The 25,453-nt window shown below is 30.9% G+C and overlaps 4 protein-coding genes across 9 annotated transcripts; all 4 read right to left on the bottom strand.

The window, feature by feature from the left end:
• Positions 1–2,459: 2,459 nt before the first annotated feature.
• On the bottom strand, positions 2,460–3,910 carry IFT43 (intraflagellar transport 43). 4 transcript variants are annotated; one of them, XM_015325470.2, is made up of 6 exons: positions 3,736–3,910; positions 3,406–3,581; positions 3,269–3,298; positions 3,161–3,213; positions 2,987–3,059; positions 2,460–2,879 (listed from the first exon to the last, which is right to left on the bottom strand). In XM_015325470.2, exons 1-6 carry the CDS (start codon positions 3,772–3,774, stop codon positions 2,654–2,656), a joined length of 597 nt encoding a protein of 198 aa, XP_015180956.1. In that variant the 5' UTR covers positions 3,775–3,910; the 3' UTR covers positions 2,460–2,653. The 4 variants fall into 4 exon arrangements, with proteins under 4 accessions (XP_015180956.1, XP_015180957.1, XP_015180958.1 ...); XM_015325471.2 differs by having other exon boundaries at positions 2,460–2,876; XM_015325472.2 differs by having other exon boundaries at positions 3,161–3,201.
• On the bottom strand, positions 3,908–6,751 carry LOC107068762 (uncharacterized). Of its 2 annotated transcripts, XM_015325481.2 has the most exons (6): positions 6,229–6,751; positions 5,768–6,031; positions 5,287–5,398; positions 4,766–5,198; positions 4,332–4,683; positions 3,908–4,247 (listed from the first exon to the last, which is right to left on the bottom strand). In XM_015325481.2, exons 2-6 carry the CDS (start codon positions 5,998–6,000, stop codon positions 4,148–4,150), a joined length of 1,230 nt encoding a protein of 409 aa, XP_015180967.2. In that variant the 5' UTR covers positions 6,001–6,031; positions 6,229–6,751; the 3' UTR covers positions 3,908–4,147. The 2 variants fall into 2 exon arrangements, with proteins under 2 accessions (XP_015180967.2, XP_015180968.2); XM_015325482.2 differs by lacking the exon at positions 5,768–6,031 and having other exon boundaries at positions 5,287–5,490; positions 6,229–6,743.
• A 2,420-nt stretch (positions 6,752–9,171) lies between these two features.
• On the bottom strand, positions 9,172–13,418 carry LOC107068816 (bone morphogenetic protein 7). Its single transcript, XM_015325597.2, has 6 exons — positions 13,128–13,418; positions 12,623–12,999; positions 12,385–12,541; positions 11,919–12,064; positions 11,744–11,845; positions 9,172–10,693 (listed from the first exon to the last, which is right to left on the bottom strand). Exons 2-6 carry the CDS (start codon positions 12,851–12,853, stop codon positions 9,734–9,736), a joined length of 1,596 nt encoding a protein of 531 aa, XP_015181083.1. The 5' UTR covers positions 12,854–12,999; positions 13,128–13,418; the 3' UTR covers positions 9,172–9,733.
• Positions 13,419–15,159: 1,741 nt separating this feature from the next.
• On the bottom strand, positions 15,160–25,100 carry LOC107068811 (uncharacterized). Of its 2 annotated transcripts, XM_015325589.2 has the most exons (8): positions 24,482–25,100; positions 24,124–24,222; positions 22,887–22,990; positions 16,446–16,659; positions 16,078–16,131; positions 15,860–16,002; positions 15,626–15,780; positions 15,160–15,550 (listed from the first exon to the last, which is right to left on the bottom strand). In XM_015325589.2, exons 1-8 carry the CDS (start codon positions 24,558–24,560, stop codon positions 15,493–15,495), a joined length of 906 nt encoding a protein of 301 aa, XP_015181075.1. In that variant the 5' UTR covers positions 24,561–25,100; the 3' UTR covers positions 15,160–15,492. The 2 variants fall into 2 exon arrangements, with proteins under 2 accessions (XP_015181075.1, XP_089029926.1); XM_089173800.1 differs by lacking the exons at positions 24,124–24,222; positions 24,482–25,100 and adding an exon at positions 23,644–23,781.
• Positions 25,101–25,453: the final 353 nt, after the last annotated feature.

The raw sequence follows: 25,453 nt of genomic DNA, 5'->3' as shown, positions 1-25,453 counted from the left end.
CGCCCAGTGTGAATTGGTGGAGTTTACCACGGGTTCCAAATTCGAGACTCGTTGTTTACACAGTTCGATAAGCTGAGAGAGCGATACGATTCAATGCGTTTTTTAGATTTTTCGTTGTTCAGATCTTTATTTATATGAGAGTATTTAGAAAAATAAGTTTGTGGTCCAAAGAATAAAGACGAGATATGTTATAGATAATAAGGGTTTTAAAGTGTGGCAGGCTACAGAGTTGAAAAAACATTTTTAGAGAATATCTCTATTAGATCTCTCATCGCATTTTACCAGAACCTTTGTTCAGTCCAGCAGTATTTTCCATATGTTTTTTGTAACCTTTTTATTTCGTTATTCCTAAAATTTTTGTTAGACAGCGCAAGAATGTAGATGATAGCGGGAAATCGAAAACCATACTAACAAAAAAAGGATAATTTATATTTACTTAGTTTCTGACGAATTATATTTCCTTTGATAAACATCCTACAATTTTGGTGTCTATTTATAACTATCGCATTCAGCATTCCATTTTTATTGCTTGAATTTGGAAAAGTGTACTTTTTATCAGCAAGAGACCATACCGGTGACCTTTATTCTATATGGTAATAATATTATAATAAATAAATCCTACAATTTTCTTACTCTTGAAACTGTGCATTCGTGTCATTCTCTCGAAACTTAGATTTTTGAAAGTTTTTTTTCTTAATGCTTCTAAACTCAGCTCCTTTGTGAGTTCTTTGTGCTGTCCACTTGCTTATTTGTATATCCGTATCTTTTTTTAATAATTTTTCGGCCATGGCGGCACTTGAAGCTTCACCAGATGTGACAAACTGTATAATTCTTTGTTCATCCTGCGGTGATAATTTTTTGGATCTTTTTCTAACATTTAATAACATACTTTTACAGTATTTTTTTCTTATTCTCTGCACTGTCGATTAACTAACAATACAATTTTTCGATGTCTGACGTGTTAATAAGCTGTCATTCAAAAAAGAAATTACTTTTTTTAAACAATTTGAAGCAATTGTCTTCATATTTGCTTTAATTTACTTGCGTACTTTTCTGTTCGACTGATTGCGAGAAATTGAATGCTGAGATGTAAACATAGAAAAAAAATATATTTTGTAAACATATCAAACTACTAGATGTAAAAATACTGCTGCAACATTCCACGTAAACATTCCTTTTACGGACCAGTGAAAAACTGAGTCAATCCATTTTGTTTGTCAGTGCTAAACGAGAAGACATTAATTATTGAAAAAATTTGTGACATTACTTCTAACTAAACATTTTTAATTCCATAAATACTGTTTTAAATATGATTGCACATAAATTTTAAAAATTAACATAGCACATTATGTGAATAAGTTTTTTAAATTATCATTCATTATTTTATTTCTAACTGTTTTTTAATTATTATTTTGAAATGAAAAAATTTAATGTTAATTTGAAATAAAAAATTGTTATTTGGAAATGAAAAATTGTTATCTTGATCTGAAAAGCCTATACATAAAATAATCATAAAAGCTACCTGGACATATGGAATTCAACTTTGGGGTATGACAGCCAAATACTACACTGATAAAATTGAAGCTATGCAATCCATAATTTTCAGAATAGTTGTTAACGCTCGAATTATATAATTTATATAATAATTATATATATATATATATATATATATATATATATATATTATATGTATTGAGTGTTCTCAACCACCGGTGCAAACAGTAGCTCCAAAACAGCGTGATTAGAATAATAATGTCGCAGCTATTCAGTTGAGAACATTAGCAATCGACGCATGCGCAGTGGCTTTAAAGTGTTGTGCGGCTGGCAATCGCTATCCTCGTCTGACAAGTGATGTTGTGCGATAACTCTTTCTCACTCTACCTTTAATTTTTACCATCTTTAACAGCCGGCAAGCCTTATTTACGGCCAGATTTAATTAGGCAATCGTATATCATAATAAATAGAAAAAAATTAGCTTTAATTTGATATAAAAATAATAAATGTTCATTATGAATATATAAATATATCAAAATCATACCTGTTTACACCTGACTGCGAAGAGGTGCGGTCAAGTGCGCAACGGCAATCGTAATTTTTCAAAGTCTTTACATATATTGCCGTGAAGTGGATGATATTTTATTTAAAAACCAAGTGAGTGAATTTTTCTCAAAAATTAATTACCAATAATTTAATTAAAAATACTAGCGGCCACATTTTGATAGAAAATCTGGTAGATAAATTTATGTAAAATGAATTAAAAAAAAATTTTTCTGTACACTTTAAGACTATAATAAAAACATATCTAAATTTCAAAACAATCGCATTTTATTTTCATGTATAAAAAAATTCATGAAAAAAGGTCGAAATTTTGGGCGTCACACCGGGCTTATACCTTAACGATAATAAATACTTACTTTTAGGATGGTCAAATTTACTTTTCAATAATTTAAAATAATGAATGATCTATAGAATTTAAATTTATTTGTGTAATTGCTCGTAATTAAAAGGATAATTTATTACGTAGTATATAATTGATAATAAATATTTTTGACTGTATTTTTGTAAAGTGTAGGAAATAATTTTTATTACATTTCAAGTATAAAAAATAACTAATACTTAAATTATGTTTACATTCATACGTATAAATATGTTTTTAAACATTTAATGTTTTCTGTGCCTCGTTGTTTATTTCAGATGCAATTTGTGTGAACAGAAGATTCCAATTCCAAGCTTCGTCGGGTTCCTTAACTAAATTTTCGTTATATAATTTTTCAGTAAGAGAAAACAGACTGATACCATCCAATGATGTAAATGCTTCGTTTTTAATTAAATCCGTGTCTAATTCTTTATAAGCCGTTACTCTGTTCGTGTCAATCCTACTTAATAAATTAATGTTCAATGTATATAATACAAATATAGAATAATTAAAATGTATTTGAATAATTGTCAAATTTATTAATAGAAAAAGTAAGAAAAATGTATTTACACAGGTGCGCTTGATAAATCAGAGACAATATTGTCTTCTTGGATCTCATCTAAATCCGGAATCACAGGAATATCTATAATAAGAATACAATTCTAATTATAATTAATGTTTTAATTACAAATGATATCTAATAGATCATTAAATCAAATTGACAAACATTTGTTGCAATCTTACCATCTGGTTGATTCTCTTTTTCTGTAGATCGAAATCGATCCCTAAGGAATAATCTGTTAGTGACTACAGATGTCTGATTCTAGATTTTTGTTCATTATAAATACTCACTGTTCGATGACATTAGATGATGCTTTTGTCCTAAAAGTTAACAGATAAACAGATCAGATAATTGACAATCGAATTATTTTTTAATATGGGAGAATAAAATATTCAAATAAATTCGGAATATTTATTTCAACACTAACTTGCTGCCTTTCAAATCGTCACCCCAACCAGTTTTTCTGGCACGAGGTGGCGCCACAGGTGGTTGCGTCAAGCGTCCTGAAGAAAATGACATTGGACTATTTAACAAATCGTCGTCTGATTTTGATTCTTCTTGTATAATATTTTGACCTGCTCTTCTGCCGAGTCTAGGTATAAGCTGTAAATATTAACAGTTATGAAAAACTATTACATTTAATATTTTATCTAAATCTAATTTGACGATAATATTGATATAGGCTCGTCAAGAAATATTAAATAATTAATTAATTATAAATATTTATTAATTATGACGATTATTGAAACGAATGTACCTTCTTCGATGTAATTTCTAAATCCGTAGCCCAATCCATCGTTATTTAAAATATGATTTACTTATCTTAAAATAAAAGGATTATTGTGTGTGGGACAGTATCGGCCCTGTGTTTGCAATTAGTAACCATAACAACTGACCGCATCGTTGTGTCGATAAGGTAGAAAGAGCGGGAATATTTGAAAGTATATTATATACATAAATATATATACATATATACATATATATATAGATATTGGTTAACAATTTGGTAAGATTTTATTTGTACTTAAAAGATTTATCTCTTTCTTTTTTGTAACGAAGTCAATAAAGTTTGAATAATATTTGTAATAAAAAATATTAAAAATAAAAAAAATATTATTTATTTAACACTTCCGCTTCGTCTCATCTTCATGCATGAAAATTAAAGACCTTCAAAAATCTTTGGTAGAGTTCAGTTGTCGTTGATACTCCTTTTTTTTTGGATTTACACGACAACCTTTATCGTTGTTAGGTGTCCTCACTTCGTTAAATCTAAACAACGTACATATGTACTTTTTTTTGTTAAGAACGGATACCTATTGCAGGATTTTTGAAAAAATTCCTAAATAAAAATACCTAGAAAAGTCTCCTTTACAAAGTCGCCAAGGTAAAATGTCTATTTTCTCATGAAGAATCATAGATACTTCTGGACTAACATAATATGGTATTCCTGCACCGGAACCGCGCGTTATCAGTTTTCTTTTCTTATCGTAGCAACAATGTTGAGCCGAAACAGTTAGAGCTCCCATACCCAACAAAGTGCGCACACAATAGGATGCTCCAGGTTTGTAAACATCCAATCGGTAGATTGGGGTGCTCACGTCTCGCCAACGGTAATGTCTGTTTTGCTTTTCATCCCAGATCTGATTGTCATAAAAAATGAAATTCGGATATATGCAGGGGCAGCTGGGAAGTACGGTGAGATGTTCTGAAATATCGATATGTGCTTCATTTAGCTTTTTATATATAATATTTATATAGCATTTAATTTTAATCCTAATTATCCTCACCCATAAATGCAGCTTTCAGTCTGTCTTCGTTAATTAACCATTTATCGCACGGATCTACTGGTGTACGGGTGTACTGGTGTTCTCGTATAATAAGCATACCATTTATCATGGATTCACTCTCCTCGAGCGATGTGTTAGTCAAACTTTGAAATATTTTCGTCAATATATTGGTAAATGTACTCGAAATTTCTTCATTGGGATACAAATTTCTATCGTAAGCGTATTCACTAATTATACTACTATTATTATTATTATTTCTCTCGAAGTAATTATCTTCATTGTAAATACTCTCAATGTTAGTGTAATTAATCTTAATTGATCTCTTATAGAAATGTAAGCTTTCTTCTAATTTGATAGAAAAATAATCATCTTGCTCATCTGAAGCATTGTTATGGGTTCCTAAACTTAATTCCTCGTTGTAGCAATTGTTATGCTGTTAAGTTCAAAGAAAAATGATTATTTATTATTTATTATTATTGTCCTTATTCTTTATTTGTTTTATTTCAAACATATTACAATACCTTTGGCAACGAGTCAAGATACGTGGAATCATTTTTGCAATGTTGTTTCTGATTCTTCGTGCGCCTTGTTTGGGATACATCGTCGTCATCTCTTCGCTCGGTTTTCGGTATGCTTAACGAGATTAACGCATTTGAATTTTGAAAAGATTGGACAGTGGCTGCCGTCATTTCATTATAAATCCTTCTTGAATTAGAAAACTTTGCCTGACACCGTATAGATCATTATTATAGAGTTTTTAATGTTGTAATCGTCATTGGCGATATTTAGATATCATATTTTAAAGTCCGATAAAAGAAGAGAAACGAAATCAAAATGGCGACCGAATCATTTGAAAAACGGATGGAAGAAATTTATTGTTAAAAGTAAAAAAGTGAATTCAAAATGACGATTTCGTAACCGATTCAACAAAATAATACCGTACAAATGATTTTCAAATTCAAAAGTCTTTATCTTTGCCACTGATAAACGTTTTTTCTTTACTTTTTGTTGTTGTTTTCTTCGTACAACGAAGAGCATAACATCAAAAGCCCGTGTTTACTTCGTAGATGAGTTACGGACTTCGAAGAAGAAAATGGGACGTAGCGGTATGTGTTTGAACGGTATGAGTGGAATGGACTGGAATGGGATACGCTCAACGATGCGAGAGATGGAACATTTCTACTTCTGAGAAGCCGCGTGTTATGCGATCGTTGCCCATTCAATGGCGTAGCCATTGTATGATGCCAGGAAGAACTCCTACTCTGTCTAACAATAAGTTTAAAATAAACGAAAACTAACAAGAACATTATAATAATTAATATTTATCTTTATACTCTTTAGATAATATGAATTATTATAGAAAAAAAAGATAAATATCAGCTTATTTACATACGAATACTTTACTATTATCGAAGAAGGATAACGTTCTCTTAATTGTCACCTTATTTGTTTATCTTACTTACCTTATAATGTAAAAGTGTAACAGACAAAATTAAATTGATGACAAAGAGTATAATGAGTATCAACTTTAAAGTCCTCATTTTCTTTTCTTTTTCTTTAATTTTGACGTGTGCGCGCGTAAATTAGTTTAATTAATTATTATTGCTAAATTCGCAAGACGATCGTTGCTTTATAAGTTAGAATATTATCTTTCAGGTACTCTCATTACTTTTGATTCACCAAATAGGATCGTTAACATCCAACGATCCTCTTAGTTTAAATCTTCCTTGAAAAAAAGAGAAAGAATAGAAAAATGAAAAATAGAAGGGCCAAAGTAAATCGTAAAATTTAGAAATCGAAAGTTCGTCGGTTAATCTTCTTGTAATAAAAAATAAAAAGAAGTAACACCGCGGGCACACACATTTATCTTATCGATATGACGAAAGATGCGAATTTACAAGAAGAGAAGAAGAGCGGGTAGAAAACGCCGCGCTCACCGTTCAAAGGCGCACACCACTATGTGTATAGTTGTGAATCGGTGAAGTTCTGTCCCACTATAATGGGCCAGTGGCGGCGAGGTGAAACGCTTGGAGAACTAACACGCCGGATGACAGAATCCTACGTTATTGTATAGCTTCTATTATGGTGTATTGCGGCTTACCTCTTTCATTTCATCCTCTTGTTAAAAAAAGAAAAGATCTTTTTTTATTTTTTTTATTTCCTACTTCGTCCTTTTGTTTAAAGTTTGATTTTATGTTTCATCAAACATAAGTATTCCTTGTATCCTATCGACCGATTTGCATTATATGGAAATATGAACAAAGTACCCATAACACCAAATTTTAGCTTCTATTATGACATATCACAACTTAAGTCTTTTATTCCATCCTATTTAAAAGAGAAAACATCTTTTTTCTTTGCCTATTTCATACTTTGTCAACCTTGTCTAAAGTTTGATTCTATAATTCATCAATCCATTTGCATCATATGATAAAAATTTACGCCATTTACACACGTTTTACTAATAATGTTCATAAACAGTGACAAAATACATATATGAGCTCTGGTAATGTGAATGTTTTAATTTATGTTTGATGGATTTTTAGAAACAACTCCATTAAATATGATTTTGATAATAATTCAAAATAATCATATACTAAGTAGCCGTTCATTTTCAAACACATCGTTCATTGATCCATTATGATTGTATGATAGTGATTATTATAATACTTTAATGATCTAGTACTTCATTAATTAATGTTTTATGGGTAAGTTTAGTATAAAAAGTCATCAGTATGATATCTTTTTGAGCGCGAAAGTTCGCGTGAAGCCGTATCGTAAATCATTACGTATTACGGCGCCAGAATTTAAATCCACAACATGAATGGAATGCAGTGAAACACGTTCCAGTTATTTTTAGTCAAACAGATTCGAAAATACACCCACCCTGAATTAAATATATCCAGAGAAAATGCGCGTACGGGAATGCAGTGAGAGACCGGCACGCGTTCAGTCGGACACCTTACAGATATGTAAATGTTGCTATCGAAAATCGACCCCTTCCCACCCCTTCCCTCTTCCTTTCCTCTTCCTTCCCTCTTCCTTCCCTCTTCCTTCCCTCTATTTCTTCAATTTCTTTTATAATCCGCAATATACAATAATACATTTTATTAATATTAAGACCAAAAAAGAAATGAAATTATTTAAATATTATTTAGGCATGATGCAGCTTTATGGGTGCAGCTCATAAAGGGTCTTCTTCATGATACAAAAAAAGAAAAATAATTTAAATTAAAAATCGAAGAAAAACAATGTTTTTCGACAAAATGATGAATGAATTGCTACAACTAACCAAACATGGATTAATTTAGGTTAACTGGCCCCCAAAGTTAATGGTCCGCCTCTGACTTCAATCGTACACTTTGATCACAAATATATAAAAATGAGTAAAACAAACTCATGTTTGTTTTTGATTGAACATGATATACTATGATACGTAATAGTAAGTATACCTAATTTTCTAAATTTGTTCATTCGCACAGCAGGCGAATATTCCATGATGTAGACGCGAGTAGGTAATTTATTGGAATCGTACGGCTACGGTAATAGAAATCTTCCTCTGGAGTTTTTTTTTCTTTTTAAATATAATTTGTTTACAGTAACAAGAGAATAATTGAAGTATCCAAGATGTCTTTCAAGGATAAGTAAGCTATTACATTTCATATATCAATGATCATATTTGTGGAAGAACTTGTTTATTCCATTGTTAATATTTTATAAGTTAGATCAACAAATTTCACAATTGTTAGTAAATAAATTTTTGGAAATAAATTTGATCTCCTAATATTGATAGACTATTAGGAATTTTTCAAAATGAAATCGATTGTATTCAAAGCATTTGAGTTTGTTTATATAATAATAAAATAATGAAAAGACATTATTAAAGCTGATAATTAATGTATGAAATAGTTTGAATAAACATGAAAAAAGTATTTGGAAAAAGAAAGGCCGGCTACCCTTAACTTTTGTTTACCATAACGTACTCTTAGAAGTTCAACACCGGTAGCGTTTCACATTCCGCGACTGCATTTCTGTAATCCACCGGCGCCAAACTCACCGTCAACAGCACCAATAAATGTCGACATATATTTTAACGTCGGGATTGTAAATTTCAGTGCTGATTTCATCGGTTTCGCCCTCACGAAAACATTCCGAGGACTTGGAAGAGAGAGAAATGTTTGATTTCGGGACGCTCCTTTGATGGCAGACAATAAATACCTCCTCCTACGTTTTAGAAATGTACGAGTTTGAAGATTCGTCACTTTAGATCATTTTTTGAGAATCAAAAGGGACAAAGAATAATAATGATTAAAAATAATAATGATTGTGTCTGTTTAAATATCATTTATTATATACTGTATAGCTATAAATTATTCTCTAATGTAGCTATCACGAGATATTTATATATATATATATATATATATATATATATATGTATATATATAAATACAAATTAAATTTCATTATTAATATCTATGAACTATGATTATAATAATTTACAGTGATACATTTTATAACAATTACAATAGATTACATTACAATGTGTGTGCACGTGCGTGCGAGCGTTTGTGTGCGTGTATGTGTGTGTAAACGTTTGCTCGCATGTTAATGCAGTCATAGGAATGTTCTTATTTACAGATAAGATTTGATCGACTTAAAACGATCAATACGAATATATAACTCTTGATATTGTAGAGGTAATAAAATCATCTTTTAATAATCATTTATAATAATCATATTTATCTTAAGACTTTCAATTTGGAATATCCAACGAAACTTCCTCAAAAATTGTAGCATTTAATTTTAATTTTCTTATGTTAAACATAATTCTTCGTAAATTCTGAGTAACACTCACAAGTAGTTCGTACGATCACTGCATTTGTGTTTACGTTCCGTTGGCCTGAACTGATTTCAGGAAAAAATCTAACAATTTCGGAAAAGAATTACAAAACATTGAGCTCTACTAAACTAATGACAACCACAACGATCGGCAACCATATCCTCGTACGTTTTCAAAATAACGTTCTCGTTATCGTCGTAGAAAAGTATGGTAGTGCTGAGCAATTTTGTAGGTACACAACAAGGCATTTCAACACCATCCACCAAACCCATTGAATGAACGATACCTTGTACAGTGGCATGATTTGTTGGTTGTTGTTCTTGACTTAATGGTGACTGGCAAAGTCCCTTGCAGTGATAAGCGGAGTATCCTTTCGGGGCAATTATAGAGGAAGAAAGCCCAATTTCCGTGAAATCAACGTAAAGCTCGTATCTCGAACAGGCAGTCGTGTTTTTATGTCTCCACGTGGGACTTTGTCTCTTCGTTAATCTTCTTTCTCTGCCTTGATTCCTATTAGCTTTGTCGGATACTTCACTTAATTTCTCGCGCAACATAGCTCTCTCGTAAATTTCCATCGAGGTTAAAACTTGTCTCCTTTTCGTCCTGTGTGAAACTATTTTCTTAGGACATTTTCGAATGTAATTTGTATCTCGTCTATCACGTTCCACAGAATCTTCCCGCCAAATTGATTCGGACCCCTTGTGTTTCCTCTTCATTCTCGTAAACATTTCCTTCTCGTGTCTCTGTACTAACAAAGGATATTCCAACTCGCTCTTCTCTTCTCTCTGTCTTTGAACATGTTTCGTTTTTTCTTCCTCCACATCGATTTTATCATCCTCACCAGCAAAACGTATATCATCGTTATTTCCATACATATAGTACTCCGGGACGATTTTCATTCCAGATCGCTTCTCTTTACCATCGTCGTTGAAGAGAACTAAAATTGGTTGTTTATTGTGTCGAGATTCACTTCGTCGAGAAAACTCGACGTTTACCTCGTCGTCGAATAAAGTTGTAACTGTCACCAATAGACCGAGATTTGGATCGCTATTCACCCAGGACAACACCGCTTCCTTGACGTTTAACACCTATAAAGTTACGTTATAATTGTCTTTTTCATCATTTTAACCTTTAACCATAATAGATTTTTTTCTATTTTTTTATGTCTATTTAATTTCAATTGGTTAGGAAAATAAATTGATCAAAAAGTAGGGTGTGCACGAGTGTGAGTTGTAAAGTTTTGAGTTTCAACAAAATTTATTTTCAAAATAAAAGTCAATTTGATAGTAAGAAAAAATTGTTTCTATATAGACCTCAACACTTTTCAATTTATTCAAGTATTTTAATTTGTTAGAAAAATTAATTTCAGTGTTTAAATAATGTAATATAATTAACACTAGATTAATACCATTTTAATTGAAAATTCCTACAGCATGTAACATCTGATTTCCGAAATGATGTTATGACTTTTGTAGCTATAAGTAGAGAATACATTTTATGAACTTAATGTCACTTTATATCTATTTGTAACAAATATAATTTTTGTCATGGACACTTATACCAGTACCAGTCAAATGACTGGTGCATGTTTCTATGAAAAAATTCTGTGATAAAATGAAATTGGAGCAGCTGGATATTGTACAAAAATACAACAGAAAATATCTCTCGGAAAGACCTTCTGTTTCAATTAGCAGAAGAACTAGCTTGAGAATATCAGATTTCAAAGCAAAAACCACACGAAACTGATATACCAATTACAAATGGCACGCATATGATGTTAAATAGGATATTTAATAGGAGTAACAATACAACTGCAAATATTTGCAATACATGCAAAAAAGTGTATGTGGAAAGTGTACACACAGCAAAATCTACATATGTAGAAATTACGACCGACAAACTGTAAACAATTAAGGGTTTTGTTATTTGAAAATGTCTATAAATCCATTTATCTATTAAAATTAATATTGTTCAACTTTTTTTTGTTATATTTTAAGAGTAAATAAAGACTGGAAGCCTCAATAGACAGGAAGTTATTTTGACTGGTGTGATAGAAATAGGTATACTGAAAATGGTGGTAAATTTAGTGTTAAATATGATATCATAGAAATAAAAAATTGCTTTCGAAGGTTACTTACCTGCCAGCCAAAAGTATGTGCCTCAAAATAATGAATATTGAGCAACTTGTGACGACTCGGTTCAGCCAGACTTCTCTCATCCAATACTTGATAAACTCTTAACTGATAAGAAATGATTTTCTTGTAAAACGTGAAAATCAAACAAGGAAAATCACTAAATTTCTTCGACACTTACCAAATAATACGGCATCGTAAGTGTCGGTGGCGGCTCCGTTTTCGCGGGTATTTTCTTTCTATAAAGATGTAATTCGGCTTCCAAAACCGACTCGTTTACTTCCAGGCCGGATATGTTAAAGAAATAAAAATGAGATAAGGAGGTATCTGCGAAATAAAAATAATTACAATTACTACTTGTACTTACTTGTTTTTTCTAAGCAAATTATCGCGTAGGAAAAAGAAATATGTGGAAGGGTTGAAAAGTTTTGAGTCTCGACAAAAATCTTTTATTTATAAAAATAAACAAAACTTTTCAATGCAACGCATCTATGTTATGTAAATATTTTTGTAAGTATGCATCTTGCACAATTGTACTTCTTGCACAAAGTACACTCTTGCACAAAAATATAATTGTTTAAATTAATTTGACTAGTAGTATATATAAGAAGGATCAAAGTTGTACGTGTTAAAAAATAACAATTTACCCTTCTCAATGAAACTCCGTACGACTTTAGCGTTATAAGGGTTTCGTCCTCGTGTGACACCACTCTCATCGGCAATAGTATTGTACAGTTCCATCATGAACTGTGGCGGTACCTTATGATGAGCCAATTTATCACCCTGGCCACGAATACCAAAGATCTGTAATTTTATTATAATTTTCTGTAATATATTTTCATAAAAAAAAAAAGAAAAGAAGAAACGTTATAAATTAAGTCGGACCTTTTTCAACTTTTCTAATTCATCTTCCCGTTTCTTCTCGTTACCACTTTCATTTTCTTCATTGGGTTTACTGAAAGACGAAGTTAACCACTCTTCCGTCTTTTCCAAATTTGTATCATTATCCTTAAAAATATCTAAGGGATATGTGTCTTTCTCTCTAGGAGAAAGATACATTGACAATGACATCATTGGTATCACTAACAATAGCGACAATGCACTTCGCGTCTTCATCGATACGTCTTAAGTTTGATTAGAAACAAAGAAGAAATCCTTTAGTAATAAACATGTAATGATATCTTCGAAGTGATAAACATGAACACCTAAATGTATCCTTTCGAACGGTTGGCTTTCGATCTTCGGAACGACAAATCTGCTTTCTAATGGTAGCACAAAATGTTATATTAGTTGTTTATATAAATGTATAATCGGTTCATCGGAGATGAACATTTTCGTACATTCATTAGCAACGAAGATATGTTTCGATGTTTCTATTCAGATAACTCACCCTTAAATATAATCTATATTGATTATACGTATATATGTGATACAAGAAATAATCCTGAATTGGACACTTCTAGATTGATTACGAAACAAGGAAGAAATATCAAAATACACCGTGTTGCTTTTCTGTTAGTCTCGTTCGAAAAAAAGAACGGATAGCTCTGCTTCACCGGACACTTTGCCGAACTCAACGGGACGCTAAGTGGCATATGGGAGGTTTTCGCTGCGAGGAGTCACCTTTATGCTATGCCGGGAGTTGTTCCTTCCCCCGCATTACTCCCCGCTCGATATTGGCGCTTCTCTTTCTTTTACACACATACTCATTTATATATACAGAGCCAACGACATATATGCAAGTCCTCAACTTATCCACATAATTGTCAACAACGACAACACACCTTGGCCCTTTAACCCAGTGTCAAAACAACATTTCTACATCTTTATTTTCTTAATCTTTATGCTAAAAAATCTGTAAAAGGTATTTCACAGTTTACTTCTGTTTCATTATTATTATTATTATTATTATTATTATTATTATTAGAAATTTTAGAAAAAAAGTTGATCAATTTAAGTACAAATTTAGTTCATATTTAATATTTTAGGAAATAATTTAATTGTATACACTTTTGTCCAATTGACTGTTATTATTACTCTTATGTAGAAATTATTATTGCTATCAAAATCTTGTTTGTATGAATTTTAAATAATATCTCATAAATAAATGAAATATTTGTGGTCCTAAGAGTCGATTTACCTAACAGATAAATGATAAATATATATTTATCATTTAAAAATAGGAGGGGACGGTATTGTAGGCCCCATACTTTGTTAACAACATTGTAAATGAAAATTCATGTTTGAAAAAAAAGAAAATATTCTAAATCTATTAATAAACTAATAAAACGATCTTTTGTTTTGTACTTTTCTGTTCTGGGTGAAGTGATTTTTGAGACACCCCTTCTCTTACATTTGTATGTGTGTATGTATGTGTGTATGTGTTATTGAGACGATAGAAATGGCAAAGCGATGATGACAGTGCCAAGCTATTATAAAAAGCACGACGTTTCCTAAATTCTACGGATTCGTAAGCATCGAGCTATGCCCGCGACACGATATTTAGGTGGATGAACGTTTTAGATAATTCGTTGCTTTTTCTTCTTCTACTTCTTCTTCTTCTTTTTTATTTTATTTTTTTATTTTTTATTTGTTATTTTTTATTTTTTTATTTTAATGCGAGGGCGATGACTGATCACAAGTCACGAGCGTATTTTTATGAACCGTTCGCCCACGTTTTCTTTCCTCGCGTATCGAGGCTGCCGCCTCGAATTTCATTTAGTTTCGGTCTTTTACTTTTAACTGCATTGCTTGGGAATAACGTATGCGACGAGAACTCATACTAAACAAGTAAGTACGTACATATATAAGATATAAGATATCCTAACACTTGAATTCAGGAGTAACAATTAAGTTTTAATTTCCTTTATATTATTTATATATATATTAGATATTTTATAATATTAATAATCCATTAGATTGTCCCAAAAGCTTATTACTTTTTTTTCATTATTTAATTTTACATGAATAAAATTTTCTATTCTGTTATCTTTACTGACAATGAGTCATATATTTTTTTATAGAGAAAAGTAAGAGAAGAAAATATATCACGTTAGACTGAATGAAATAAAATAAAATAAAAATTATTATGCATGTCAAAGAAACTAAGAAAAAACAAGAAACTTTTGGAACTGACTAATATAAATATTTATGATAAAGAGAGAGAGAGAGAGAGAGAGAGAGTGAGAGAGAGAGAGAGAGAGATGAGAGAGAGAGAGAGAGAGAGAGATGAGAGATGAGAGAGTTATGTAAAATATATGTTTATTTGATAGACGTACTGTGTAAGTACATCATTTACGTAAAATATACGTATATATAAAATATACATAACTATAAAATATATATATATATATATATATTATACGTTTGGCATGATATAAGGATATAACATTTCTTATTCTTAGATGAAAAAGTTTCAAAGATTTATTTGAAAATAATTCATTATTATTTGCCTATAAATCATTACAACTATTACATGCTACGACAATGATCATCCTGCTAATTAAATTAGTGAATTTAATTAATTAATTCTCTTTAGAAAAGAAGACATTAGAAAATTTCTTAGCCACGTAACTAAATAACAGATCTAAAATAAATTGAAATAAAAAATAAAAAATAAAAGTAGATGGATCCTAACATCTCGTTTATTCGCTAAACGTGAAAGGATATTATCTATCCTAAGAACATCTTCGTCTTCGATTCTTATTTTTTCTTGTTGATCAAAAAATTAATATCTCTTTCGACGATGATTCTTTTTATACGCAAATGCATTCCGTTATCTGTATCACTTCGCGTTTCGATCCTCGTCGAGTTCTAAAAGAATGTTTATCGTGTTAAAATATTTTCTTTTTTTAGATATATATTTTTATTCAATAAAAATGTGTTTACCTGTACTCGTGAACTTTGAATCTTGCTGGTGTGCAAGTATGTTGTTTGGAATAAAGACCAGCTAAACATCTGGATGGGTCTCGTTTGTCACGTAAAATGCAAGTTTCTGTTTCATTTCCAGGACAACCTCCAACACATTGACCAACATTGATTTCCTGGACAAATATAATCAGAAACAATATCGTTTTAAGATCAATTGAACAATCCTTTGAAGATTTATTTGATACCACTTACTCTGATTATAGGTTTGACATCGGTCGTATTAGTACCCTCTTTAATCTCAACTTCACTGAAATCCAACACTTTTTCCATGTGATCCATTCGATGACAATTACCGACGCAACTGCATTTCTCAATAACTGGATACACTTCGTCTCCTTGATAACATAACAATTTTTTAAATATTATTTACATTAAGATTTCCAATGATATTTCGTTTACATTTTATTTACCATTTGGTCCTTTAACGCTGACTGTGTTATTTCTTGTAGGTTTGCAACCAAGATCTTAAAAAAACAAAAAACAAAACATACATAAAATATTATATTATAAGTATATTATGATTATTTTAATAAAATATTATAATTTTATTAGATTGATGCAATACAATAATCATGAGTGTATATTAAGAAATTATACAATGCCATTTTATACAATAGAAACAAATGGTGAACACGAACTTCAAAATAATTCAATAAAAAAATTAATTATAAATTAAAATTAAATATAAATAATTATTTTCCAATCACTAACAAAATATTGTTCTGGAAAAATATTTCATATGATTACAATGTTTTTTGTAGATATTCATTTACAATACCTTTGACACAGTGTCCTATGCAAACCCCAACATCGATAACGACTTGATACGGTGTACCAGAATGTAAAAGATGCGTATAGGATTCTCTTTTACAAAAGGAATCTGAAGAACACTCACAAGCATCAACAGCCTCGATAATACGAACTCCCTGCAATGTGGATACTCTTTCCAGTCTAGCAGCCCTTGGTCGACAGTGACCATCTTGTGAACATCTCTACAAATATTACAACAAATATTTTTAGTCTCTAACAATATATCATGAAAAATATAGATCTTAATCATCCATACTATGATTATCTTAATCGTTCAATAATTTATACAAAATTATGAAGTGTTTATTTTTTGGAACTAATATAAATCTATCACGTATAAATATAGTTAGGAACTTATAAAGGAGAAAGATGGAATTCTCAAAGACTCAAAAAGCTGTTATGGTGCCCTGAAAAAAAGATATCTTAAGGATTTTAAAAATACTGATAATAAAACTCTTGCGTGACTCGTGTGAACGTATCATGTTAATCACGTTATATGTTATAACCACTCTTTTTATATTTCCTATAATATGAAAATAGACTCAATAATTATTTGTTTTCTTTCTCTTAGGGATATTATAATGTATTATTTTTCATATGGATCATTTGCTCTTCTGAATCTTAAAGGAACGTGATTCTTGGGATTTAGTATGTGGACAGGCTGGCGCCCACGTTTGCTGACCCAAGACGATTCGACCTTCCAAGGACGCAAAACATATCGTCCTGAAGCAGCCCTCTCTCCTTTCTTCTCTCTTCTCCTTTGCATATCGCGTGCAACACCAACATCTTCCCGACTTGTTTCTCACTCCTGGAGAGAAGCGTGGGTGAGCTACAAGATCGTAAATACACCAATCGGATTGCATTACGTGACGAAAATAACCTTCTCCACCCAAGCAAGGAAGCGATACACGAAGGAACACTCCAAATACTTATCCTCTCAACAGGATCTGTTTCTTTAGATCTTCTCTCATTAAACTCAAGCGTATACCAAAAGTTCTTATTGTAATTAGTTTCTATTACTCTATTAATAAATAATAGAAAATTATTTTTCTAGATTATAATAAAGGCAATGAAAAAAATAGCACTTCTTTAGTATCAAAAATAAATTCTTACTATTTCTTTTTAATATTAGTGTTAAATTATTATAAAGTCACTTTACAATCGATTTAAAAAGATACGTATAAAATCAAATTATTCTCTACGTGCACGCGTAAAATTTAAATAATATACTATTAAATATATACATATTTATATATATATTAGAGTGGGTCAAAAAAATGACTTTTTTTTTTTTCAAGTGCCACGGAAAAATGGGTTGCTAGACATCTTAAAAAAATTCTCACCAAATATGAGCTCTTCATTTTAATAGGAAGATCCTTCGCATCGCAATTTTTTATTGTTTTATCAGTCCAATAGATTAAAATTCATACCTCATTATTTATTGATTGTACAGAAAAATGTTCTAGACAAATTTTGTAGGAAATTTAATGCTCTACAAAAAAGGTATCTTATATTTTTTCCGTAAATCTCACCATTTCAATGATATTGAAGATTTAAATTTGATGATTTCTAGACAAATCTCATTTTTGTTTATGAATTTTATAACTCGACAATAAATGACTATTAAAAAGTGCACAATACAAATTTTTGTAGGAAATTAACTGCTCTATAAAAATGGTGTCTTATGTTTTGGCGATTAAATTGAGCGTTCAAAAGATATTCAGAGACAGAAATCAGTACACATGAAAGTTTGATGATGAATATCTTTTTGAATGCTTAATTTGATCGCCGAAACATAAGACACCATTTTTATAGAGCAGTTAGTTTCCTACAAAAAATTTCTATTGTGCTCTTTTTAATAGTCATTTATTGTCGAGTCATAAAATTCATAAACAAAAATGAGATTTGTCTAGAAATCATCAAATTTAAATCTTCAATATCATTGAAATGGTGAGATTTACGGAAAAAATATAAGATACCTTTTTTGTAGAGCATTAAATTTCCTTCAAAATTCGCCTAGAACATTTTTTTGTACAATAAATAAATAATGAGGTATGAATTTTAATCTATTGGACTGGAAAAAAAGTAAAAAACTGCGATGCGGAGGATCTTCCTATTAAAATGAAGAGCTCATATTTGGTGAGAATTTTTTCAAGGTGTCTAGCAACCCATTTTTTCGTGGCACTTGAAAAAAAAAAAGTCATTTTTTTGACCAACCCTAATATATATATATAGGTTTTTCAGGTTAAAATAACAATTTTTCATTTCAAATTAACATTATTTCATTTTAAAATAACAATTAAAAAAAACAGTTGGAAATAAAATAATGAATGATAATTTATTGAACTAAGATTAAAAATCTGCCATTTTAAGAGTTATTTTCAAAGTTTTCAATGCGTTGAAAATTGATGTAGTACTAATGTAAGATTTACGTTTTTCTTTTTGAGAAATTCACTTTTAATATTTTTTAATGTAATTGCTGGATTGCGTTCTATTATTAATTCAATATAGTTTAAAACTTCGTCGGTCAGTATGAATATTCTTTTACCACCTCGTTTTTTGTTTAATACAACACAAATATCATTTTTGTAACGTCTCAATGCATTATAAGCTGTATTTTTATTAATACCTGATATTTGCGCTGCCTTGGTTATTGTTTTACCTACTTCATATAGTTTTATTAAAATTTCATTTTTTTCTAAGCCTATCTTGTTGTTTACTATTGAAATACGATTTCTTCTCCGTTCAACAACTAAATTTTCGATATTTTTATCACTACTGCTATCAAAATCATTATTTGATTCCATAATTCTGCTATAATTGGATCTCGTTGAGGAAGTATTGCTCATGTCCCTGTTAATTCATTATTAATATTATCCATTTTGTTAAGGGATGAATTACCCCCTTTAAATCTAATCAATGGAGAATTCAGTAACCAATAATAAATACCAATGATATCAATGATAAATATTAGGTCATTAAGTATGAAATGTCGGATTTGAGACCGAAAGTTTGGTTTATTATATCTCGGGCAATAAATAATATAATTAATCAAAATATGCACCTAAACTATCAATACAACGTTGTCATTTTAACGATAGCTTATTAATATCGCTAGCGAAAAAATCTAGAGAGCAGCTGGTGATAAAATCGCGAAAGACATTTTCTACCGCATGTTGGGAATTAAATATTTTTCCTTGAAAAAAATTGTCTAAAGCTCGGAAAAAATGGTAATCGGTTGGCGCGAGATCTGGCGAGTATGGTGGGTGACAAAGTGTTTCCAGGTCCAGTTCCTGTAGTTTAAGTAACGTCGATCTTGCAACGTGTGGTGGAGCGTTCTTCTGCAGGAGGATTAGTCTGTCCCTATTGACCAATCTCAGCTGCCTAATTTGCAGCTGCCTCATCATTTCTTCTAACTGTTCACAATAGAGGTCCGCCGTTATCGATTGTCCAGCTCTCATAAAACTATAGTGTATAACATCCGCACTTGACCACCAAACAAACACCATTAGTTTTTTTTGGTGTATATTCGGCTTTGGGGTGTGCTTTGGCGCTTCATCTTTGGCCAACCATTGTGCGGAACGCTTGCGATTTTCAAAAAGTATCCACTTTTCATCGCACGTGACTATTCGGTGCAAAAATGGATCGCCTTTTAGTTTTGATACCAAAGAACAGCAAGCCTCGAAGCGGTTCCGTTGCTGACACTCCCTCAACTCATGCGGAACCCACCTATCCAGCTTCTTTACTTTTCCAATTGCTTTCAGATGACTTAATATTGTTGGGATGATAACTTCAAACCTTGCTGCTAGTCCACGCGTCGTTTCAGATGGATTTGCTTCCACTACAGCTTTCAGTTGGTCGTCATCCACCTTGCTCTTAGGCCACCCTCGTGGTTCATTTTAAAGATCAAAATCTCCAGATCGGAATTTTTTGAACCATCGAAATACTGTACGTTCGTTAGCCACATCCTTGTCGAACACTTCGTTGACATTTCGGCTTTCCTGCGCTGCATTAGTTCCACGACGGAACTCATATTCGAAAATAACTCACAATTTTGTCTTATCCATGGCTTACAATATTTAACTTCCAGACGACAATACGATAGACTATTAAAAGCAAAAGGGTGCATCTAAAAGCCAGATGGCGAACCTTCTTAATGCAAAAAAAAATAAAGGACGATCGAAGTGAAATATCGGAGATATCTGGTATCAAACTTGAGGCCTTAGGTAATCCGACATTTCATACTTAATGACCTAATAGTTATCATTGGTACAAGCCCATTGGTTGACAACGTATATAAATATTATATTATGATTTTTTTATGAAGATGTCTTTTTCTAATTTTGTTTTATTAAATTTCAAAAATACTAACAGTGGTATAGCGAACGTAAATCCAACGCATTTTTGTCTAAAATTAATTTATTTTTAAAGATTATTATTATTTTCTGAATTTAATTTCATAAATATTGTTTTAAATATGATTGCACATAAATTTTAAAAATTAACATAGAAAATAATGTAAATTAGTTTTTTAAATTATCATTCATTACTTTATTTCTAACTATTTAGTTTAATTGTTATTTTGAAATGAAAAATTTTTATTTTGAAATAAAAAATTCATTATATATATCATTCTTAATATGTTTAATTATGTATTTTTAATATTCACGATAACTTAGGAAATTACCTTTATACCGACCGACATAATTATATTTCTTTTTTTTTAAGGAAAACGATAATATTAAATAATTATTTTTATCATTTATAATATTTTCCTTTGTTTTACTATTTCGTTCAAAATGATCATTTATCTGTATAATTTCTACATTACTTTCCAAATTCTTTACTTGTATTTCTATTGTATTAATATTTTTTTAAATTGTTCTTTTTTTTTTTGAGTAAAAAAATGAATAATTTTTTTTTATAGTTAAAAAACATCATCAAACCCTCATCAATGGTTTGAGTTGTTGGTAGAATCGTTCAGATTGTTGGATCGCGCGATATCTGGCGTGGCCACATTCCAGCTTCTGGATTGGTCAAACTCATGAGTCATAAATCTGCAATACGTTCCAGTCCTTTCTTCACCCTTCATAGCCCTCGGCATAATCGGCCGATATTACTGGACTCTCAAATTATATATACTCCTCTTAATATCAAAATTCTTTCGAAACCGAACTTTGAAATATGCCTGCATGTACTGCACGCTGTGATCAGATCTCTATTTTTCTTGTTTCTTCTTTATCTTTATATTTTGATTTATAGAAATACATGATCGTAAATTCAAACGATTCAATATTTTTCTGATTGTGAAATTATAATTATTTGAAAATAATGACATTAAGCTTATTCAAGGATTCAAATAATAATTTGGATATTATTTACATTAGTTGAATAAGTCAACATAAAAATTTGTTATTATTGAAGACATATTTAAATTTTTTACAAATTTTTCATCGTACATGTAGATATACGTATAGTATTCTTCTAATTAATTTTTTTTTTTTATACATTTTCGATTTTTTCTAGCGTTAAAAAAATCTTCAAAATATTTTCTTATCAAATGAGACTTTCGATAAGATTAGTTTTGACTTTATAGGACCACTTATTATTGAAATTGACTTGTTTTTTGACGAGCTCAATGATCACCTAACTGCCGATATTATTTTTTTCTTTTCTTCTCTTTTCTTTCCTTTTTTCATTTTCTTTTTCCTTTTTTCTTTTTAACTTTTCTTACTACGCAAAATCTTTAGCAATTTTCTGATTTATTTTCAAACAAAATCACTCTAGCAAGGAGCCATTCCCCATTTTCAAACAACCAAAAGACTCCAGAGCGTGGAATTCGAATGAGACTCATGGACCGGTTCGATAAACTTCAATCCGGCAGGATGGGCTTTTTGTTCGTATGGAACCTGATGCGGCAATCAGCCGCACGGTGTTTTTGCACCTGGTGCATCCCGCGAATATGAGTCACAGATTACGCATAGTCACGTAGGCCCTCTCGAATGCTGCTACATTCCTGCTTCAATATATACCTAAAATATCTTTTATTTTTCTTCTAAATCTTTCCTTTAACATCTTCATTATCATCGTTTAATCGTCATTTTATTAGATTAGTTCTATTAAATATATTCTTAAGATAACATTTAATAACATTTTGCTTAAAATATTAATAAGATTGCAATCACAAATCATAGAGGAAATTTATTTCATTATTTTGTAGTAAATTAAATATTAGGAGTTTTTACTGTAAATTTCATTTTTAAAAATTTCTTCAAATTATCATATAAATTGTAAATATTTTAAAAATTAAATTAAATATTGTTTAAGCAAATTTTTGTATTAACTAATTTTTCTGCGTTTTGTTGATTTACGTTAAAAAATATTTCCTGATTTAATTGAAAATATTTACCTGAACAGCCGGTTTGCTAGCATCACCGGGGTCGTCAGAAACATGTCGAGGGCAGAGCTTTCGACAATGTCCGATATCAATTTGTATAACTTCTCCAGATATTCCTAAAAAAAAATTATATGCATTAAAATCTGAAAAAAAAACGAATATAAAAATCATAAATATTTGGTCATAATTTTATAAATATTGAAATATCCATTGAATGAATATTCTATATTAACATTCTATATGCAGATAATGAAGTACTGTGACTGCTGTATTTTGGATATATAAATTGAAAATTTTAAATTGATTTTTCATAAAAATATGAAAAACATAGTCAACAAATTTTTTAATTACTAAAATTTCTTTGCGTACATTATAATTCAATATCATTAATAACAATCTAAGTTTTATTATAAATGTGACATAAATGATGACACACGTACACAAATAGTCCTAAATAAAATTAATCATAACAATTAATATTATTAACAAATGATTCTTACAAAATTAAATTATAAATAGTCAACACGGTGCAAAAATGTGTTCTATCAATTTATATTTCTATGATTGAATTATTAAATCATCAAAAAATATGTACAAGCAAATGCTTATATAAATTTTGTCTTAAATTGATAACTACACTCTAGTTACATTTATTTTTCAAATAAATATACTGACGTATGTATTTAACTATGATATATTGCCGACAATTTAGTGAACCCACAAATAACACTTCCACGAAATATTAATCCCCAATCTCTTACATACTAACTCATTTCTCAAGTTGACGTCTCTCGATGTTCGCAAGATTTTATTACGGTCAATGAATCGAAGAAGATAAATGTTCTTATGATTAATTACGATCGATATGGTCAAAGCGATCTGCCGATAAGAAATTCTGGTCGTTGAAACAAGCCGGCATTCTAAATCACGAATTAGCGATGATGTGTGCTCATATGGGTGTATGTGTTATGCGAAAATACCGGACGTTCCGTCATCCTCGACATCGACACCGAGCGTCAATTGATTGAACACCCAATAATAATCTTGGTCGGTGGTGTTCAACAAAGATAAGGTCATATTTTCTAACGGTAAATGAGTCCATGATGCATTATGCAACCTAATTTTTATTTTTTATCCCTTTCTTTTTTTTCGCTAAGGAATTGCTTACGTAATCTTAACGAGATGTATGTTTATTCTCCGTATATTTAATTTATATTCGTCAAAGTAATATTAATCAAATATAACTCACCATAACCGACGTCAATCAATTTCTCATGCCTCGCACAGCAAAGATGTTGCCGTACTTCCTCCGTATGAGCTTTTCCCGCCGAATCCTTTTCGCTGAAAGCTACAAAACAAACGAATTTTTTCAAAATCGATTCATTCATTTCAAAACTATCAGTATTAATCTTAAGTCGTTAAAAAATAAATAGTTACTTGTAAGAAACTATATTGCATTCAATTATAATTGATTTGTTTATATAAATTTTATCAAATAAAAAAAAAAAGATAGAAAAATTCTTTAACAAGAAATAGAAAAGTAAACAATATTTGTCATTACGACAAGGTTGTGCAACAGGCACAACCAGCTAGTGTGGATAGCCTACCTAATCGTATATTGGCGAGAAAAATCAGAGCAAAACTGCCGAGGACGCTCCACCATCCCCTCGTGCTTTGCATTCTCATCGGTACGAAAATAAAGATGGACCTTTATTTATAGAGAAAAAAAAACAACAAAAAATTCTACGATACAATTGATAAACTCAAATTCTTTATTTGTTCTTTCTCTCTCTCTCTTTCTTTCTTTCTTTCTTTCTCTCTCTCTCTCTCTCTCTCTCTCTCTCTCTCTCTCTCTTCCTCTCTTTCCCTCCTTCTCTTTTCTTCTCTCTAATCTTATTATCGGGTTAATCAACGATAACGTGTAATTATCACTGTCGTTATCTCATTAGAAATATTTGCCGAAATGACTAGATGATAAAACGTTGTTGTAATACGCGGACTAGCCTAGGAAATGAATTGCTCAAAGAAGACTTTATAGACCGTAGGATCGATCACGATATCGGTTCTTGCCCACGCAGGTTGCGATCTGCGGGAAGACTGGCCGTCTGGTTGGTGTTACCAGTTCAGATCTCGCTCAGACGGTGAGGCGTCCGGCTGACAGCCGGATCTCTATTAATCTCGTTTGGTACGGAACGTCGGGACCCTCCTCATGAACCGTCCATCACTTTGCCTTTGCCGACTTTGCCGGCAATCACTCCGAGATCATTTCGCTGAACCTGCTCGCTTGCTTGCCCGCTTGCCCGCTTGCCTGCTCGTTTGCCTACCCACTTGCTTGCCCATTTGCTGCCTGCTTGCCTGCCTGCTTGCCTGCCTGCTTGCTTGCCTATCTGTCTGTCTTTATCTTACACATCCGACTAAATCAGTTTACATCTACTATGACGTATAGATTTTATATCAATATCGTACATATTCACGTATGCAGTTTACGGAAGTCATGAAACTTAACCATCACAATTAGTTAATTTCAATTCTATAAAATTATTGTTTCACTTGATTTTCTTCTCATCATTATGTTTAGA

Source organism: Polistes dominula, unplaced genomic scaffold (assembly GCF_049000335.1).
Source record: "Polistes dominula isolate Pdom_NZ unplaced genomic scaffold, Pdom_raw_medaka contig_28, whole genome shotgun sequence".
Classification (NCBI taxonomy): Eukaryota; Metazoa; Arthropoda; class Insecta; order Hymenoptera; family Vespidae; genus Polistes; species Polistes dominula.
Note: the sequence above shows the minus strand (reverse complement) of the source record. Positions and strands in the feature narration are given on the sequence as shown.

What these genes read in the sequence shown, in the direction of transcription:
- LOC107068816 (XM_015325597.2), bottom strand. Translation starts at nt 12,853, where the DNA reads ATGAAGACGCGAAGTGCATTGTCGCTATTGTTAGTGATACCAATGATG. An exon ending in ACGGAGTTTCATTGAGAAGG is followed by an intron (nt 12,065 to 12,384) that starts GTAAATTGTTAT and finishes TTTATTTCGCAG; the next exon opens with ATACCTCCTTATCTCATTTT. An exon ending in TTACGATGCCGTATTATTTG is followed by an intron (nt 11,846 to 11,918) that starts GTAAGTGTCGAA and finishes ATTTCTTATCAG; the next exon opens with TTAAGAGTTTATCAAGTATT.
- LOC107068762 (XM_015325481.2), bottom strand. Translation starts at nt 6,000, where the DNA reads ATGGCTACGCCATTGAATGGGCAACGATCGCATAACACGCGGCTTCTC. An exon ending in GAAGAAAACAACAACAAAAA is followed by an intron (nt 5,399 to 5,767) that starts GTAAAGAAAAAA and finishes AATCTCGTTAAG; the next exon opens with CATACCGAAAACCGAGCGAA. An exon ending in ATCTTGACTCGTTGCCAAAG is followed by an intron (nt 5,199 to 5,286) that starts GTATTGTAATAT and finishes TGAACTTAACAG; the next exon opens with CATAACAATTGCTACAACGA.
- IFT43 (XM_015325470.2), bottom strand. Translation starts at nt 3,774, where the DNA reads ATGGATTGGGCTACGGATTTAGAAATTACATCGAAGAAG. An exon ending in TCATCTAATGTCATCGAACA is followed by an intron (nt 3,214 to 3,268) that starts GTGAGTATTTAT and finishes AGTCACTAACAG; the next exon opens with ATTATTCCTTAGGGATCGAT. An exon ending in AAAAGAGAATCAACCAGATG is followed by an intron (nt 3,060 to 3,160) that starts GTAAGATTGCAA and finishes TTCTTATTATAG; the next exon opens with ATATTCCTGTGATTCCGGAT.
- LOC107068811 (XM_015325589.2), bottom strand. Translation starts at nt 24,560, where the DNA reads ATGAGAATGCAAAGCACGAGGGGATGGTGGAGCGTCCTCGGCAGTTTT. An exon ending in CTAGCAAACCGGCTGTTCAG is followed by an intron (nt 16,660 to 22,886) that starts GTAAATATTTTC and finishes TAATATTTGTAG; the next exon opens with AGATGTTCACAAGATGGTCA. An exon ending in ATGTCAAACCTATAATCAGA is followed by an intron (nt 15,781 to 15,859) that starts GTAAGTGGTATC and finishes ATATTTGTCCAG; the next exon opens with GAAATCAATGTTGGTCAATG.